General features: G+C 37.5%; 1 protein-coding gene across 1 annotated transcript in view; it reads left to right on the top strand.

The window, feature by feature from the left end:
* Positions 1-3,531: 3,531 nt before the first annotated feature.
* Positions 3,532-20,716, top strand: part of camsap2a (calmodulin regulated spectrin-associated protein family, member 2a) — a 39,489-nt gene continuing 22,304 nt past the window's right edge. Inside the window, exons 1-3 of the mRNA XM_008406800.2 lie at positions 3,532-3,614; positions 16,853-17,014; positions 18,644-18,727. Coding sequence (XP_008405022.1) covers positions 3,612-3,614; positions 16,853-17,014; positions 18,644-18,727 — 249 coding nt within the window. The 5' untranslated portion in view covers positions 3,532-3,611. The remainder of the gene's footprint in view (positions 3,615-16,852; positions 17,015-18,643; positions 18,728-20,716) is intronic.

Genomic DNA, 20,716 nt, shown 5'->3' on the forward strand with positions numbered 1-20,716 from the left:
GCGTTCTGCGTCCAAGTTAAAAACAATCTAAAGACAAACATCACATTTTGAATAAAACATAATTTTCCAGCAGTATCTGCATGGAACATTGTGGAGCTGATTTATGTTAGGAAACCTTGTCAATATTGTTCCATATTGTGATGGTTAATTTAAGTTAAGCCATCGCTCATCTTTTATACCATGATCCGGATGTTTCCAACAATCACCTGGAGCTCTACTATCTGGGTCACCAAGATCTAGGTCCGGTGTGGGAATAAATATCAGGGAAAGCCCATCCAGTTGGSCAAATGTAATGTTGTCATGCAGAGGCTGAATGCATAACACATGCTGTAAAAAAAGTCTACCCAATCCTGATGTCAAGCAGTTTGTTGCAATCTCAATGTTGGACTTGTTGTTATTGGTATGATGATTGTAATACAATATATTCTACAGCTCCAGATAACAGACAAAGTCTGCTTGGCAGTGGGATTGCAGAGAACTTCATATTGTCCAGAAGTGTTTTCTTTTTAATGAGGGARCTTGRCTTTGAGTGATGGAAGTTTAAGCATTAAGGTTTGTTCCATAATGATGATTTGCAAACTTATCTCTGACAACATAGATGAAAGTAAATGGTGGGTCAGTGTCTGTGTTTTAACATTATGCTTTAAATGGATCTAATGGTTAACAACTAAACGCATAATTTGATCCACTATATTCAGGCCTGGATAAAAAGGAAAAAAAAAGCCAGTAAAAAACTTTTGTTTGTACACTTTACTTCCTGTCTAAAAGTTCCGTTATGTAAAAAGTTCTATCCATTCAGCCATTCATTTATTGTTCTCTCTGTTGATCCATCCATCAAGCCAGTCAGCTGTCCATAAATTTCTCTCTGTACATTTGYCCATTTTGGTCMGTTTATGCTCCATTTCGTCTATCTTTGTCCTTCCATTTGTCTGTTCTTTTCCCCATCAATTTGTCCATCAATCAAYCTACCTGCTTGTCGACCTGCCTGCCAGTCCATCCATTAATCCAACTGTCYTCCTTTTCAGCACTTCATCTGTGAGTTAATTCATTCACATATTCTTTGCTTCATCCAACCAGCGGATTATGTATACTCCTTTGTCTTTTTTTTAAGTCTTAAGTTTTAAAACTGTGTTTTCACATTGACATTTAATAGCACTGTTACCTGACACCAAGAAGGTACTGGGTTTGAATTTCTGCATGAAGTTCTCTCTGGGTACTCCCTCAGAGAGAGAAATAATATGCATGAAAGCTTAATTGATATCTCCGTGTTGCCCTTAGGAGGTWGCATGTGCAATTCTTTGCCTTGTTTGTGTGTCTGTGGTGCCTGAGGTAGACAGGAAGCCTGTCTAAGACTGAAAACTCTGGAWGTCTGGGACTTGAAATGTATGRCATTTTGACATAAAAGTAAGAAGAAACCTTGCTCTGATCACTATTTTAATGTTTAGCCCATCTACTCTGGTGCATTCAGCAAAGCTTGRTGTGTTAGGGCTCATCCTCTCTCGCTGCTGTTTTGTAACAAGCCGGCAAACATGACATCCCTTGCAGACCTTCTGTGTATTTTCAATCAGGACTGAATGAAATGGGTTGATTCCAAAAATATAGCCTTCCTCAGGGAGCGGGAGGGAGGCAGGGAAATAAAAGACAGTGAGCGGGCTCATATCCAGATCCCTGCCTACGCTGTACCAAATGTTCACATTCATCTAGTCTAACTCATTGCAGTAATGCAGGRGCACATCAGGAATATGCAAGTGTGCACAAGATACAAACCACACAGTGGATCGTCTCACAGAAAGCTGCACATCATACAGTGATCTCATTTTTAATGCACCAATTCATCTGATGTGATTTATTAGAATCATGCAGACACACAGATCTATTGTGGCATGCCATGAATACCTTATTTYCAGTGGTAAGCGACAGGGTTTCTATGAAGATTTATTGAATATGATTAAATGAAACTGCTTAGAAAATATTTGTATCTTATGCTTTATTCCATTTTATCCATTAATCTTTCTAAGGATACGTTTATTTGTCATTCCTTCCTTTCTTCCTTCTTTTCTTCTTCCCTTCCTTTCTTGTTTTGACTAATCACTGAAGAAATATCTCCATAAATTTATATGGTCTACAAACTGGAAAAGTCTGTAACCTGACACAAAAACATGTTGAAAGCTGGAAACAGAGTGTTTGTAAATATAAATAAAGATATAGATTATCTTATGTATGTAAATACTAAAATATAAAGATACTTAAAATACARAGATGAATAACAACCAAAGGACAGTTCCTTCAGGAACAAATGTAAATATCTGACCATACAATGAAGAATTATAGATTAGAATCTGAAGTTACATTTCTTTTTTTTTACAGATTGTGTAAAAAATCTGTATTTTTAAGGGGAATAAAAGCAGTATCTGAATAAGCTCTGGTGTCTGCATCCCTGATTCATAATCACACAGAGTTAATCTCTAAATGTCCTTGTATTTGACCGTCAGACAGGTGACTGATAGATTTTTGTCTGTGTTTGTCGGAGCCATGTAGTAGAGAAAATAACATCAGTGTTAAATGCTAAATGCATGCTGTGTTTCTGTTTAGCTCATGCTACTTTCTCAGTGATAACTTGAGTTTATTATTACAGCAATCAAATGCTTCAGTCCAAAAGGCTAATTTGATGAAGTGAAGTCAGTCTGGGTGGGTTGAATAAAATGAATATTTTTTTGCACAATTAGTGAAATACTAGTTAATTTTGGCAAATACTTTATCATTGACTTCTCTGAGGTGATGAACATGCAGCCGAACACTCACATGCAGCCAGTCCCTTTGAAGACGCAGGCGGTGTGGAGGGTTTTCCCAGAGAACTGAAAGCATCACAGATAAAGACGAGATGAATCGATCGGATTCCACTCCTCCTGCAGTTTCTATAGCAACACTAAGGTCTATCCGTACGCATCCATGTCAAGAGATAATAAAAACACGCAGAGCAAAGAAGGAGTATCAGAAAGGAGGAGATAGATTCAATGACTAATGTTTTAATTTAGTCAGAATTTGTGCATTATGTTTTGTTTATCTTTCTTTCCTGAGTTTTGCTTTTGCGTTTCTTCTTTAATTTGTGAAACTAAGGCTAAAAGTGAATAGATTTTTCTTGTCTGATGTTTGTTCCATTTTTGCTTCAGATTTTGATTTTACTTAAAACTGGATTTTGAAAAGGATGGTGTTAACATTCTAACAACCAATCATAGAGAAGTCATAGCTCTGTGGTTATCCCATTACCAGATAAGTTCTGTGCTAAACCTGCTAAGCGATTTAAAAAACCTTTTAGTTATAAATTCATCCTTTTTCTATCACACTATTGAACAGACAGCATCCCTGCAGACCTAAAGGACCCCTTCTACACTGACCAGTATGAGCAGGAGCACCTGAAGCCCCCTGTGACCAGCCTGCTGCTGTCTGCTGACCTGTACTGCAGGGCCGGCAGCCTCATCCTGAAGAGCGATGCTGCCAAGCCGCTGCTGGGCCACGATGCCGTCATCCAGGCGCTGGCTCAGCGCGGTCTCTACGTCACTGACCAGGACAGACTGGTCACCGAGAGGGACCTGCGAAAGAGGCCTCTACAAATGGTGAGATACATTGTTTATTGGTTCTTTTTTGTAGGCATCAGGATTTAGACTCAAAATCTGATGCCTTGTGTGGAGGGATACTGAACAGTTTTCTCTCAGCAACAGAGGCCTGTTTTGTACACAAGTCCTTTTTTTTCTCATTCCATATGTCTTACAAGCATTATACTAAGAAAAGACARAAGCTGGACAAGCAGGTATTTTAGCTAAAACAAGACAAAACAATTACTATTTCATTTTTTGTGCTTTTTGTTTGTTTTATGAGAATRTAAAATGCATGAAGCACTTTCAAAACAACCTGTCTTAAAATGTTTGGATACTTAAGTATTTGTAGCAGTCCTCAAGGGCCGGTATCCTGCATGTTTTTGTTTTTTGCCTGGTTCAACACGATTGAATCAGATGACGGATCATTAGCAGGCTTCTGCAGAACCTAAACATGCGGAGCAGGTAGTAGGTGGCCCATGTGAATCAGCCGTGCTGATGCAGAGACACATCTAAAGCTGGCAGGACACCGACCCTCGAGGACTGGAGCTGGACTCCCACGTTCTATAATAATTAACATTACAAGCAACAACCTGAGGAAAATGCAAAACAACACTCAGCATGTGGGCATTTCAACAAAGATTTGAACCAAAGGTTCAACAGAACACTCTGACTTCAACCTCTGCACTTTGTTGTGTGCTTATGTTTTATTTCCAATACATTTAGGATGTATTCCCCCATAATTTTTAACTAATTTGTCAGCGTTTGAAATGAGATGGCTTTAAAGGCTTCCCGCTGAGTTCGGATGAGGTTTCCTCATTATTTTGGAGCAAAATCTCAGTAGGATCCAGTGCTGGTTCAGTGAATAGCAATTGAGATGCRATTAAYGCACAGTGTGCCTGCAGTCTGTTTGTAGACCCTYGCTGCTTTTATTTCTCCTCTATGCTAGTTCAGAAGTTATTTAAGTTTTACGTCAGGGTTTACATGCCAGATTTCTAGAGAAGAAGACAAGCAGTTAGTATTTGTATAATTTCACACTAAAATGGAAAAGTGTATATTATACCTRTAATGTCCATCTGTTAATCTTTGGGGGTGGGTKGGGGTTTCTGGGTACTGGATTACCCATCCCTTATTACTTCAAAGAGTCTTTCAGTTGACCCTGAGCTGTAAGTGGGGTTCACACCAGAAACAAGCCCAGCATGGATCCTGACTGACTGGTTAGCAGGGAATAATGTAAAGCGTTTAKGTGTGACAGGGTTTCTAGTGAATGTGAAAATGAGTTGATAGATTAGTGGGAAATGCCAAACAAGTTCCGTCTTTTATTCTTTTTCAACTTTCACCCTGCCCTCCCCCTCCCCCCCGTCACCTGCCATATCCCTTCACACCACTTCATGATGGTTGTTTACCTTTTTCATATTGGAGCATCAATTATTTACAGCCTGTCAAAATTTGACAGGGCTGCACTTCCTGTGCTCCGTTGAGGTTAGGCTTATCAAAGACCAGAAACAGGAAAAAGATTTCTCTTTTAGAAGATGTGGAGAAAACATCCTTAACATGTGACTTCTTTTGAGAGAACAGAACACTCAGCACCTACCTGCAGTTAAAACTGCTAGAGTAGATTCATTCAATTTTGCTTCACTGCACTTTTTACTAAGCATCCTTCCTAACTCAGCAATTTGTGTCCAGGGAAAGAATTTTAGGAATAAGCAAGTCTATGTGATGTCTAAAGCGGCCTCACTCAGTTGGTCAGAAGATGGAGATGCTGATAATGTCTGACTTGTGTCATAACACTGCATATTATCTGACATTTTCACTGGGTTTMTAATTTGACTTTGCTTTGCAGTGGTGTTTTCTCTGTCGCTCTCTTTTTTTGTCGCTGTTCTGCCCACTCATCCTTCTGTCTTCTGCCATGTGATGAATTTGCACACGTGAAGATGCAGAAATCGAATCGCAGATCCCACCCACTCAGTCACCCACACTGATTCTGTATCCTAGGCTCTATCTTCTCTACCTGATTGGCTTGTAGAGTGTAAAATAAGGAAATGCAGGGTTAGACTGACAGTCTGAAGGCATGTTTCTATCCTCATACATTGAAGCTTACAGAAAGCAACACTAGAAGAGAAATGCTCACTGATTAGTTTGGACGATTCCTTTGGCTTCAAAGGCTTTCTGTGCAACTTTGATGAGCATCAAAACATTAAGSAGCCTACATAGTTACCTCCAAATAATCTGAGTACAWTTATAGGTACATTTCTTTGCATGATAATAATGCTGCATCAGAGTGTTTTTAATGTAGAATGCATGCACTACTTCAGACTCTTTATGGGTGACTTTAGAACCTAAAATACAGGAAATCTAGATAAATAAAATTTWGATTTTTGTCTTTTCATGCATGTCCGTTTATGTCACTTTTTAACAAGATTCAGTTATATAAATTAGCTCTAGATTGCTCCTCAGATCACTGAAGCAGGTCASAAACACTTGCTACCATTTAATATACCAACAAKCTGATCTGCACTGCAGCTCTGGTGGTTAATTGTCTTGCTCAAAGGCAGCTCTGCACCTCAATTATCACTGCTCATATCCACCAATAGCCTTAGGGAATTAGCATCACAAAGGAGCAGGTTGTTAATTCACGCTATATGATACATACTGATGAAAATTATTCTACTTACTAGTTATATGATAAATTTGTGCATCACTTTGAGTCACTTTAAATTCTTGTTTATCCATCACTTCTCAATTTAATACATASAGTTCAGAATTTCTTGCAAGGAAGTAAATCCAACATCGTTAGCAATACACTGAGTGTCAAGGGGTGAGATTGCATTGAGATGGCATTTCTTCAAAAAAGCTGAACAGTTTAAATTATAACTTTCAAAACATATCAAGATAATGATTATATTTAGAGAAAGAGAGTGTAGAAATGATTGTTTTTAAAAAGAAAGGCATGTTATGTTAGTGGCTACTGCTAGAAGTGTAAATTAGTTGGTGATGTTTTGCATTGGAGAGGATTGTCCATTGTAGTGGGACACAATTTATTCTAGCWAAATGACACGAGTTCTTACTGATAAGTGTAGTCTGTAACTATGGGAAAAAAATGTGATAACTTTATTATTTACCAAAGTGGATGGAAATTATGCATGTCCAGGCTATGATTCTTTCATGTACGTAAATCAGACTGGCAAGCTGTGACTGGAGAGCATTAATCAGAGACAAGAGGGTTGCTGTAAATAAAGACATGCAGRGGTGGGAGAATCTGTTGACAGAATTGTTATTGTATTCAACAAATCTGGTTTATGCAAAAAAAAAAGTCACAGACTAAGAGAAAGCATTAAGACAGAGTCCCAACAATGAAACAATGGTGTTTGGATTGCTTGTCCTCAACCCCACAGGTGAGCAGTATTTACCTTTTTCCTGGACCCAGTATTAGTTTTTCAGGAACAAGACGCTGCTCCAGAGAAAGACAGAAAGTTAATACAGGATAGGAAAGACATACAGTCAGAGCTACACTAGTACTGCTCAGTACACCAGTACTATTTGGATGAAAACACAATATGTTGGTATGGCCCAGTTCAAGTCAATTTTAAATCACATCTGTGGCAAAACTTGACAAATGTTCTTTATAAATTCCATTCATCCAGTCTGAGCTATTTCTAAAAAAAAAAATGGACAAAAATTTCACTCTAGATGTGAATACCAGCAGTCATACTTGAAAAACTGCCATTTTTTTTTGAAAAATGTGGTTCTGCAAAGTATGATTTAACCTGACAGAACGTAAAACATTCAAGGATTTTATTGTTCAAGGCCGTTTATGTACTTCAGCCATAATTATACTTTAATGACAAAGAAATTTGATCAAATAATCCAGAAACTTGCAATCAAAAAATTACGTGAAGGATTGATTTCTAACATACTATGATTTATATAATAAAAAAATAGGTTTTGCCCAGCTTGATTTTAGTCTATTGATAAATAGGGTTGTGTTCAATTAGCGCATGTAGCTGTTAAGGATACCAACAGCAGCAGCAGTAGTTTTCAGAAAGACTTGTTGGTTACATTTTTCTTTTCGACTATGTGATGTAACAGATGTGAATCTTACACAGGCGCTTTATTCATTTGTGTTAAGCATGGCACATTTAAAACAGAGTCATCTGAGTAAGTAATTAACTCACCATATGCGGACTCAATATTAGTTTTTCAGCTATGCAGTAATATGTTGTCTCCTGTTTAGCTTGGATGAATTTGAAGAGTTMATTTCCTCCTATTATTTTACCTCCTTTTTCTCTGCCTCCATCACAACCCCTATTGGGCTGGCGCTTTCGTTTCCATGGTTACACTCCCGTAGGTTGAGGGCTGCTTTCGTGTGTGGTGGTGGATGCAAGAGTGGGGGTGCTTGTGCCTGCATATGTTGTATTCAGCACGATGAGCTTGTATGTTCTGCATGCATTTGAACATATCTGCTGTGTGTGTTTGCGTGTGTACACGCGCGTGTGTGTAGTAAGGACTGTAGTGGTGTTGAAAGGCTGTGAAAGGGAGAATGCTGAAATGTTGGCTTCATCCAAGCAGGCAGATGGCATTTCTAAGACTCTGTATCTCACACTATGATACCCCTCCTTACACACACATTCATATGCAGAACTAAGGAAAGCTCTTGTGGGGACCAAGCCGAGCATCGGCTTTACACAACTGTGTTACATTAGCGTTGCCTGTAGTAACTTACACAAGCCCTCTTATGTGATTGAAAAATAARTACAAGTGAATTTAATATACCTTGATTTTAATAATCTATTAGCAAACAGTGAGAAGCTAAACAGAAAGATCTAACTGATGACCAGTCAAGTTATTTCTRTCTGATTCTGGCTTAATCATAGTAAATATATTTGGAAAATGTCATAAATGACTCCCAGAAATGACTCCCAGGCTGTGAGTAAAATATGGCTGGATCATCAACAGTGAGGATATCTTTTGGCAAGAGCTGAATCTCTGTGTTCATGAGAGCATAAAAAAACACTCCCAAGATCTTATGTCCAGATTGTTTCGATCTTCTCTTTAATTGCTTGCATTATTTTGTTTTGATAAAAAAAAAGGAAAATGCTTAAACAGTATGTTCCTTTATATTTTTTAAAGGCATGCTTTCTCTTCTGCTCTGTTTTTCTTGTGCATTTTTTTTTTTTTTGCATTTCCGGCAAACCATATGAGAAAGCTGGTTGCCTAGATTTGCCAGGGCAGCTTTGCTCTACAGAAAGGATATCTGAAGATGGTGTTATGAATTTGTGATTGATTACGTCAGGGTTGCACCTTGAATTAAAGTAGACAAGTCACACTGATGAAACAGGAAACTGTTTTTGTATGACTTTCATAATTTTGGAATATTTGTAATATTCCAAAAGTGTATGTATGTGTCTGTGTRTAATGTACTCTTGTATATTATCGTAATCAAAGCTTTATAAAGATCACAAATATGTTGCTATTTCTCCCCTAATAAAGCAGGAACAATTCACTTCATTTATTTAATGGAGTCATACCAGTGWAATACCCATCTGTATTTTAAAATCTCTTGATTTTCAGTAGTAGTACAAGCATTTCTTGCACAGTTAATTACTGGTTGTAAAAMAAAATCTGTTTAAACTTCTGATTTTGAACTGCTTCACTAAAATGTTTCACCTTTTGATTACTGTGGCCATACTTTAAGCCTATTAAGCATTTTTAAATCTCCTTAGAGTTTAAAGAAGGGATTTTATGACTAATATCTCACCCTCTGCAGTTATTGCAAGCTGTGGATTACAGGGTTGTAATGCAGCAGTAATGAATATTTATTTAAAATATTACCTGTGCCTGATTTGGTAGCTTTCTTTGTTCTGTGCAAACAAACACTAAATGAGCATTTGAGATAGAAAATGTGTAGCTAGATGATATATGATGTGACTTATAAATAGCATATCTATATYATGGCAACATTTAGGAAATATTTGCAGATGATCTGTTGATATGTTCTTTGACCCACTTCRCTTCAATTCACAGYATAAAGCAAACATATAATTGTGCTTGTCTTTATTTAACTTTTGCTTTACTGATGCTTTTCTGGCCATCATGCCTCTGTTCTATTGCCACATATTTCACCTCACCACTAATATGTTCCTTGAAAATCTGTATGTCAGATTTCTGTGCCTCCATCATCAGTTGTAATGTTACTGTCAAAGACACTGAAGAGACCATAAARATGGTTTCTGGTCTTTATTGTTGTGAGGTTGTCTTAGACCTGAGTTAGATGCATTTTTAAAAAGCTTATRAAATAAAGACTGCATTTTCCCTTTTCCTGACAGAACAGTGGTGATTATGCTGCAGAAAATACTGCTGCCCTCCTTTACTGATTCATGCCGAACAAACAAAGGCAGCAGAGAAAGCTCCTAGAGWGGGATTTTTAATAGCATGCTATACTGCACTTTGAAGTTTAATTTAAACTGCTCTATTAGGTTCCACAGCTACTTTGATTAAAATKAGGTTTATTACRCAAGCACTATGTTACTTCTATCTGCATACAATATTTTTTCAAACCAGAGGCCTCTTTCAGCACATACTTGAGGGTCAACACTGGCTAGGAACCCTGATCTAAGGTTAGCTTTGAGGTTTTCACCTAATTGCTAGGCTCTTTTTGTATTCAGGAGGAAGGTATGCTGCTCCAAACATTCGATGCCAGACCTCACAGTTGGCATTTTGGAGATGTTAAAATCTGCATGTGTGAAACTGTGTGTGAGAGCACTTATAATCGGGTTCTTTTGGTGGACTACTGAAGACAACCTACCATCTATTAATCTGAAAGTTAAAACCAATTTGAGATGATCTGAGTAAGGAAGACTATACATGTATGAAAAGACATTTATGCTYGAGTATTTTACTCCTTCAGCAAGAGAAAAATGCAGTTAAACCTACCTACTTGTTGACTTAGCTTGTTCATGTTACCTTGGTTTATCTAGACTTGGATTTTTGATGAAAAATCTTCTCCAGATGAAAGCTCTTAAATTTGGTATACATTTCTTTTCACCTTTCTAATTAGATGCCACTTTATGCATTTTTAAACACATGCACATTTTAAGACTTCATCCATATTCTCTYTACCTACCAGTGCATAAATAAAAAGGCAAAGTGCATGTAAAAGGTTAAAACCTTTTTTCCACTGTATAGCATTTTCTATTTTCAGAACATTTTCTGACCTCTRAAGAGACTGAAGAGAGATACAACTAAGTGGTTTTCCATGTCCAGCAGAGTACTTACCTGAAATTAGACAGCTTCAGTTTCTCTGCTTTAGCCTAGAACTTTCACAGGAGAACCATACGACTAACAACAGCATATGTCAGTGTTATTTTGTGCTCAAACTAATTTTAAACCACAGATATTTTACTTTGATTGCTTTGTATTGTGTGAGTTCAAAACACTTWGTTTAGTGGAGTTTCTCTTCTATAAATAGTCATTGACAGCCTTGACACGTGGGATTTTCCTGTGTGACAGAGTATTTGTAGTACTAACCACCAGCTGCATATTTTCTGAAGAAATAAAGTCAGTGTGGTGATTCTAATGGTTTCCTAAAGATATTTTTCTATGCTTTGCCTCAGTAGCTGGGAAGATGAATGCATTGCATATTCTTATTATCAACAAAGCCTACTAAAGGTTTAAAGTACTGACTACCGAGATTTTTGTTGGATTTACAATGGACACMTGATTATGCAGAAAAATGCATTGCAGACACCCTTTAGCAGGTCTCTGTGGTTCACATTTGCAATTCTTTTATGCGATGCTAGTCAACCTTCTACCAAGGATTAGCCATCTTTTTTTTCAATGCCGTATTAAAGATGAGCGGTATTTACCTTTTTCCTCAGAGAGCGTGCTGTGTGGCAGTACAATGTAAACAGGATATCGACCGTGAAGCTGCATCTCTTTACTTCCTGGGGAATCGGCTTAAGATTTATGGATTCAATTGGCTGAAAAAGCAACAATATGTGTGTTTTATTCTTTAAAGTATGTTGGCGTATTAGTGGCTGCATGGTTGAAAAGGGATTTTATTATGATTATAGTGATCAAATACCTCACTATATATTTTTAGAGTTATCAGGCATAATTTTTGATCTTGTCAAAACTAAGTCAAACAGCAGCAATCTTTTTGGAATCTTAATAGTGCCCCAGTCAAGGCGTCTGATCTTCGTGAGCTAGAGCGATCTATTGAAACTTAGCAGAGCAGCTGCAAGTATGGGTAGTTGGAGGAGTTTGATGCTAATCGTTGCCGATAGAAAGCATATGTGCACTGCAGGCCTAAAGGTTATAAACCATTATGATATAACGGGGGAAAAAATCTSTACTGCAAATGTCAGGGTGGATTTGTTACAACAGCAATAAAGCTTTGGTCTTCATTCTTTTTCCACTTTATTCTCCTTACATCCATTCAGTTGCTACRGTCTTTACATATCCTACTATATTTAATCAGAAGTGAATTCATACTCCCAGGATCCTTTGTCATTTGGTAAACAGTTCTGTATCTGGCACTGTAAATAACCTGAAATATGTTTTTTGGTGMATAAGCATGCCAAAGCTTTTGTGTACTGTTGCACAGACCCATTAGAGAGGCCTTTTCTAAATTTAGATAAATAGCATTTGTTTTGTTACAACAGATGCTTTGATACAGGATTAGGTCATGACTYGGCTAGTTGGCAGTTCCGCTGCAGACTGAAAGCAGAAATTGTTGCCATTCTGTAAACAATAAAGTTAACCAATAAGCTTCTCAAAGAGAAAATTATTACTCCACTTACATGAATATCAATCAATATCAAAACAGCCTTAAAATCCATGAACCAGTATGATGTTTTCAAAGTATAATATTGACTGTTACTGTTACTCTGCTATAGTTGTACTTTTATGAGCAAGAGACCCCACGTATTTTTCAGTGCCGTGTGACTAACCAGTCTCAGGATTTCAAATTGAGAATTTTTTTTTACCCTTTCTTAGCATTTTACATGTTTAAATTGTGAACAATGTATATAATATGCAAAACAGAACAAGTCATTTTTTAATTAGTGAGGCATCAGACAATATTTACTACCACTATGTCAACATCTATAGTGTGAGTAGTATGAGGAGCTCCTAAATCTGAAGTAGTGTTTTTACTGTAACACATCTTCCCTCACATTACCTGACATTCAAAATAATTCGAGACTGTGGGTCTGTGGTTTAGTTAACAAGATTAACCCCCCCGTTGTCATTTTATATTATCAGACCAGATTACATYCAAATCAATATTGTGATGTTACTCAGCAGATGTGCTCCTAAAGAGCCCTTTGAGGGTTCACAATGATCTCCTGGCTTTTCAAAAATTACTGTTGCTTTACATCAAGTGTCTTGTTGCATAAGGGTAGGAAAAAATGTAGTTTTAAAAAGTAGTGATAGTATCTATGTCTGAGTATGTGTGTCTCTGGGATTATGTTTAACACTGTTTGGACAGGCTTAATGAGGGCCAGTAGGAACCAGTTTGGCAGTGTATTATTAGATGTGGTTGTTTTGGTGCTCTGATGCCAAATTACAGATAGAGGAAATGAASCATCACACTAATGAGATTTCACACAGTTTATTCAGTCTGAGCTGCAAATTCTCCATCATTATTGGATTGATAGATTCTTTTCATTCTTTATTTTTAGGGAGAATCTTATGAATATATCTGTATTTTCCAGAATATTTTATCACATTTCAAAGATAATGCATTAATTGTTTCAGGTTGATAAGACTTTTTTCATAGACTGCTTCATTCCTTTTTCTTTCTTTTTTTTTTACTCAGGAAGGACTTTTGATTATTGCTGGTCAATAATTTCTACAGAGACAATGCTTGAATAATTACAGGTTTTCATAGTCATTTCTATATGCCAAAACAATTTATCCTATTTTATTTCAATATGTTAAACAACTAAGACTACATGACCAGGACTGTGACTATTGCTATGATTCTGAACACTTTGTTTTACAAAGCATATTTATTTAGACCATTGTTTTTTTTGCCATTTACTGGATTGAAAATGTGACCTGAGTTCAATAAACATTTTTAAATTCATGACTTTGTAAAATCTCAGATATTTTTTAGGGGTTTATAAAATCATCGAGTGAGTCTAGTTTTCTTTAAAAGTAAGATAGGTAGGTATCATCCAAATTTTACGTAATTAGCTGTTGAAAACATTATGCAACAAAAACCTGATAGATGCAGCAATATACTTTTCAAATAAAAACCTGGGATTTTGCAATAACAAGTGGAGCAATCACATATAATAGATGACACTTATGTTACATGAACTCTGCTGCCCGAAATATGCTTTTATTGGATTCTCAAAGGCTTATAGTMGCTGTGAGAAAACTGGGTCTCGTAACAGGGGATGAAAAGGATGGAGACACTTGTTTCCAGGGAAACGGAAACAATGGGTTTAAGCTAAGGTTCATCAGATGTTCATTAGAAAAAAGAGATTTTATTTTCATTTTAATGGTGTTCAATCTTGTCAAATGGCCGGTATTTTTTAATTCTCTGTGAATCTCCTGAGTCTCATCACCAGACTATGTTGTGTTCATTATCTTACTGAAGTAAAAATCTGGTCATGGTTAAAATAGGACACTGATCAGTGTGTCAGGTGTACAAACTCAAGTTAAGTTTTTTTAATCACTCGTTCATTTCTCACAGCTGGAGTTACTTATCTTAAGATCCTATTTCTTGTAAAGTGAATAGAATACAGGGTTTCCCCCAGAAAACTTGCTAAGCCCGGTGGTCGGGCGCCGAGGCGGTCCACCGTGTTTTTGTATTAAAAGATGTTAAGTAGACAATAAAAGTAAAAATATCACTGGGTAATTATATGTTATGGGAAAACATCGTCAGTGAACTGCTATATAAACCCACAACCAGTCTTAAAAACAACTAATCAAAAAATACAATTAAAATGAATATCAATTATGTCCACTTCTGTGAAATCCAAATTAAGCCAGAGGCTCCGTCAGGCTAATATTTTAACATAGACCACAGATATATAAATGTAGCATTTGTTTATTGAGATTATCATTACTACTAAATTTGACATAATGGTTTCAGCATATAAGTTAAAAGACTTTAAATTATTTAACATTTATATGTAAGATTTTAAGGAGCTGGCAAGTTTACTTTGTAGAAGTTCAAAGAACAATACTCATAGTCAGATTGGTTTGTGCACAGCTACAATCTGATGCTGTATCTTTGAGTTTCAGCTCCGTCCATCCCATCCATTTTCTTGCACCCTTGTCCCTTAGTGGGGTCGGGAGGGTTGCTGGTGCCTATCTCCAGCTAACGTTCCGGGCGAGAGGCGGGATACACCCTTGACAGGTCGCCAGTCTGTCGCAGGGCAACACAGACACACAGGACAAACAACCATGCACCCACACACTCACACCTAGGGGCAATTTGGAGAGGCCAATTAACCTGACAGTCATGGTTTTGGACCGTGGGAGGAAACCGGAGAACCCGGAGAAAACCCACGCATGCACAGGGAGAACATGCAAACTCCGTGCAGAAAGACCGGGGCCGGGAATCAAACCCAGAACCTTCTTGCTGCAAGGCAACAGCTCTACCAACTGCGCTACTGTGCAGCCCAGTTTCAGCTCCGTTTGTTCACAAATACAAATTAGTAAACTGCAGTTATAATTTATTGCTTTTTAGGGTTGCCAGTTAAACTACTCCCCCTGTCCTAGATTTCACTAAATCTAACACAGAAGCTGTTAGAGGCGCTGATGTTTTTAACCACAAAAGGGGCCCCTAAGTCATATTCTGCTCCAGGCCTCATGCACCCTTGGACCGGACCTGCATAATATGGTAATCCGCTGCACTACACAGAGATGCGCAACAAATGGGAGATTTAATTCAATGCTGCTAATGTGGCTTTAGTAGCTCTTTTATCTTGTTTCTGTTGAGTTTTTAACAAGGGGACACATAAACTATTTTGGTTGGTCGAGTTTCTGGACGAGTTTTTCAGATATCCGGTGGCCTCGCGCATTAACTCTGTCTGACTAAGTGGGCAAAACATTTGATACGGTTTGGTGCTTAGTGTAACCGGAAAAATAATACTAGTAATAATAATAAAATAATATAAAATAAGCGTGATGCGTGACTGCGCGAAAGCTCCTCACCGTGTTAAACCTGCACGATGAGTGATTAGAAGTGGGTCGTTAACCACTAACGCACCGGCTAACCGGGACCACAGACCTAAACTTTACAGGGAAGACGGGGCCAAACGCTGGGCAGCGTGTTGAGATGTAAACGCCGCATAATGTTTTGTTCACAAATATACATCATTCTCACTGCTCGCTCAAATCACCACTGAAAGCGCGACTACAAGTTATTCCTGCGGTTCACGTTGAGCTGCGCAACCAGAGCTAACGCGGTGAGTTTAAACTCTTACCTTAATCAATAACTCCTCATAACTAATCATAATTCCACACAGGGGGTTGATGGGTTGATGTAAATATCCATAGCGGTCAGCCTTTGTCCGGTTCGAGTGAAAGGAGGAGCGTGATCCGCGCTGAGATTAACTTTAGACATCCGGCTGCTGCAGCGCGCGAGGCAACGCGCAGAGGCTCAGCGGTGTGATTGGGCCGCATTTAAATGCATAAACTATAAACATATCTTCTATAAACATATCTTTAAGGACTAAATCTGCTCTGATAGTGAAACGCTCGGAGGAACAGAAACACTTTCAATCTGGCTTAAAAAAAGGCGATTTTTTTATTTTATTTTATTTTCCTAAACAAAACAAAAAACAAGAAAGGCTTAGCCTGGCGGTGGCGCTAGTAAAGCATGGCGGGCCGCCAGGCCTATAATACACTGGGGGAAAAAGGATTTTCTCATCCTTGGGGCACTAACTACTGGAAATAAATGCTTCTAAAAATATACAAATTATTTTCAATTACATATACATTAAAACAGTAGAGAAAAAAAATTGTCAAATAATTTTATAGCACTATGTGTTTTAATGTATCTGATTTATTAGGATACAAACAATCAAATGCACTAATAAAGAATAATGTCCATATTTACTCAATTATGTTTGCCCTTCAGCCATATTGGACACAAGTCTAATATGACACAAGACAAAAAGTCAGACTTTGGAAAAATTAAGACACTCCACCTTTAATGTAGATAAACTGGACCAGCCCTTAACTGCACATGAACAGTTAGTTTTCACCTTCTAACTATTGCGCTGTTGTTCTCCCAGGGCGCYCACTTGGCCATGATCGACACTCTGATGATGGCGTACACAGTAGAGACGGTAAATGTGGAGAAGGTAATGGCTTGCACTCATCAGTATTCATCCGGCGACTCTGAGGAGGAAAGACCATATGATACAGAGGACGCTGTGACCACCTGGATTAACAAGGTTTGATATTGTTTTTCTGTTGCAGTTAAAGGCTTTAATCCCTTAAATTATATTAAATCCAATGTCTAGAATTGTATTTGCTTATGCATATAAAATGCAGGTTACTGTTTGAACAGAAAAAAAAAAACATTTCCTAATTAAAAACTAAAACTTGTATTAGACTGACTGACGGAACTTAACATAAATACATTACCTTGGGAAAATATTCACACCCTTTAAAATCTTTCACATTTTGTCACATCGGTGTGTAACAACAACCTGCAGTATACTGGAATTTTATGTGGCAGTTCAACAAAAAATACATTATTGTGGATTTTTAAAAAAAWTTTTCCTTCCAGTTTGCTGTAAGTCTTTCTGTAAACTGGGACTTGCATTGTTTATTATCCCCTGTAGTCTGGTACTGCTAAATAAATTCCAGTTCAAACAATTGTTTTCAGAAGACATCAATTCAATAAACAGAGTCCAGCTGTGTATGATTAAATATCAGTATAGACACAGCTATTCTTTGAGGACCTTAAAAGTTTGCTGAAGGACATTATGAATAGTGTTGGTGGCTGAACATCTGCACTGACAAGCAAGGAATCAAGGAAGTTTGTCACTGTTTGTAAAAACTTTGACACCATGTTTTATTTGCATTACCATTGGCAATTATGCACTACTTTATATTAGCCTATCATGAATKTCAAATAAACAACTTTGAAGGTTGTGTGTGTAAAAGATTTAAGAGGTATGAATACATTTGCAAGGCACTGCTGTTACAGCATAAACCTGTCTGTAAAAGAACACAGCTTATTATCTATCTAGACTTGTAAGACAGGACTGAGGAACACACAGGGACTCATTTTAGATGATAAAACAAAAGGGTAACATAAATTTGGTGCTTCTAACTGAACCAAACAGGATATGGGCTTATGCCAATCTWAACCAGTTATCTCTACAAATGACATTCACACTGTTGCTTGTAGAAATGGATAACTCAACAAACACTCTGCTCATCTGGCATTTATGATAAAAATGGGTAAACAAAATCAGTTTCTCACTAAAAGCCCTCTCTATGTGTCCCCTATGAATTTGCAAAAAAGCCACTCAATAGCTTGAAAACAAAACATTCTTCTAGTAGCAAAGGAATAATTTCACACCTATTACAACAAATATAACATGACGAGATTTGAACGTGCACTACTTCAAAAACAATTCAGCTGTTAATATATTTCTCCCATCCACATAAATTGCAACATGGTTGCTTTTGCAGGGCTGCATGCACAGATGGCTCGCAGACGCACWGGAGCAGAATCCAGTCGGACTCTGTTTACATTCTTCTAGCTGCAGCTCTGGAGGGCTTCCAGATCTGGACTTCAAACACACTCAGAGCAGACAAAGGGTTACAGGAGGTGTGGTCATGATCTCCTGCTAGAAAGGCATATGGCTCCCAGTTGGAATACTCACTACATCCACAGCGTGCAGTTTATARCACACTCAATTAAAACAAGTAAAATTAAATCCTCTGTGTTTTGCAATGTAAAACCATCATTGTTTAATTTATTTACTCACTTGGAGCTGCTTTTTACATTCTCAAAGATGTTGCTTCTTTCTTTGATAATAGAGTATTATTTTTTCCTCCCCCTTTAGGTAAATGAGTATCTGAAAGACGTTGTTGCTCAGGAACAGAAGAAGAAGGAGACRCAGTGTGCTGAGCAGACTGGGAGTCCTAGGGTGGGTGTTTTCTTTTGACTTTTCTCATCTAGCTGTAACACTTCACAGACTGTATATACTGTACACAGTGTGATGGACACATTCAATTGAGCTGAGTGAAATCCTTGGCTCCGAGTAATGGATTTACCACAGCATTTCTCTTTGACTGGCACTTATTTTTCCCAGACCTCTGTGTTACTACAGTATTTCAGACAAGTTTCTTGGCTGTGAGAAGCTGTTTAAACTCAGCCAGCATCAGAAAAAATCTCAGTCAGATATTTTTGTTTCACTGTTGGTTTAATGAATATCAAACCGAGAGATTAGATATTAAAGGCATTGATGTTTACCCACTCATCTTTTGAATCTTTGTCAGAGGGTCAGGACTCTCCAGTCTAATTAGATAAGCAGTTATTTAGTCTTGGTTGAACCTTGTTCAGGATTCCCCCWCAGTCACAGATCGCTTATGTAACTTTCTCCAGAATCAGTGCTTATTTTTCATACTCCAAGACAGGGAGGTGATGCCTATGTGTTTTATTTTTTATGTAKAACTGAAATAGTCTCTGTATTCTGCCTGTTTGAGTCTGTTTACCAAAACAGTTTCTTACCCATTGAGTATTGCAAGAACTCATTAATGCTCGACATATATCATAATGAGCATTTCATTCTTTAGATTAAAACATGCATTGTCAGAAATGTGCATAAAAGTTGTAGTGCATTTGATGTTCATACAGATTTCAACTGTATGCTGTTTTAAAAGCACTATTCTCTAATTTGCAAAACAATTAAATTAAATATATATTCAGGTGACTGGTCAATTGAAACAGCTATAATTATAGCATTTTTTTTAAGGTCCGCATCATTTGGATAACTGCACCTATGTAATGGAAATAGACAATTTAATAATTTAGGTATAGTAACAAACAGCTTCTTTCATATTCATTTACATCCTTATTGCAGTAAATACCACAACATATGATAAAATGTAAGTTCAAATTATATTGCATGCAAGAACTCTGACAGTTTATTTATTTTTTTATTATTTCCATGACCGATGAGTGATGCAAACGTAAAATTGGATCCAAGTTTCTCTTCATAGTGCAGCTGTTTGTAAGGTTTTGACTCTTCCAGTAATACATGCAGCCGGTGTCTGATTTTATGGCATCTTTATCATAGCAATTTATTATCCAGTAGCAATAAAAATGGATCATAGTTTGCTACTGAAGCAGGAGTGGATGTACCTAGTATTTTTATGGCTCCACTTTGTTTTAGCATCTGTGATGCATTTATTGTTATGCAGCAGTGAGGAGGAGAGTTCCAAACAACGTGTCAGAGAAAGGAAGAGGAGGTGAATGATGTCACTCATGGACTCACCTTCATGTTTATCCTTCATGCCTTGTCTGGCCGTCTCCTTTCCATGTCCTTGAATAGTCACTGCCAGCAGTTTTAAAGAAAGGATTGACTTTTGAAATGCTACGGTGRCTTCCTCTCTGTCACCTGGTCCTTAAAAAATGTTCAGGGACTGAGAAAAAATTATATTATTTATCACTGACATATTGTTGTCATGTGTCCTACCTCCACTTCTTTATTTTTTAAAGTTTATTTTTATTTTTTCCATCTCTCTCTCCCAAGTTATGCCATACAACACACTCTGTTGTATGGCAGAGTGTGAAGCAACACCATTGGTGTTGCTTCATTTTAAAGATGTTAAAAGCCCATCTCATGTTAAACTGGCAGCTCAACTGCCTTGTTTTGACCTCCAGAGATGGAGAACTGCACTTCCTTTTCTCAGGGCTGCACAGTGTTTGACGATGATCTGACCAGTCAGTGTGCAGACACAGCAATGCATGCCTCAGCTGTCCTTCACAAACACACAGCAAGGCACACATGCTTTAACTGGTGAAGTGGAACCAGAAAGTGAAATCATATCCTCAGTGAATCTTTTGAGTGATTTTTTTGTACTACTGAACCAAAAACTGAATGGTAAACATGGTCACTTATTGTTACTTATTT

The sequence above is a fragment of the Poecilia reticulata genome, linkage group LG4, assembly GCF_000633615.1.
Source record: "Poecilia reticulata strain Guanapo linkage group LG4, Guppy_female_1.0+MT, whole genome shotgun sequence".
In the NCBI taxonomy this organism is placed as follows: Eukaryota; Metazoa; Chordata; class Actinopteri; order Cyprinodontiformes; family Poeciliidae; genus Poecilia; species Poecilia reticulata.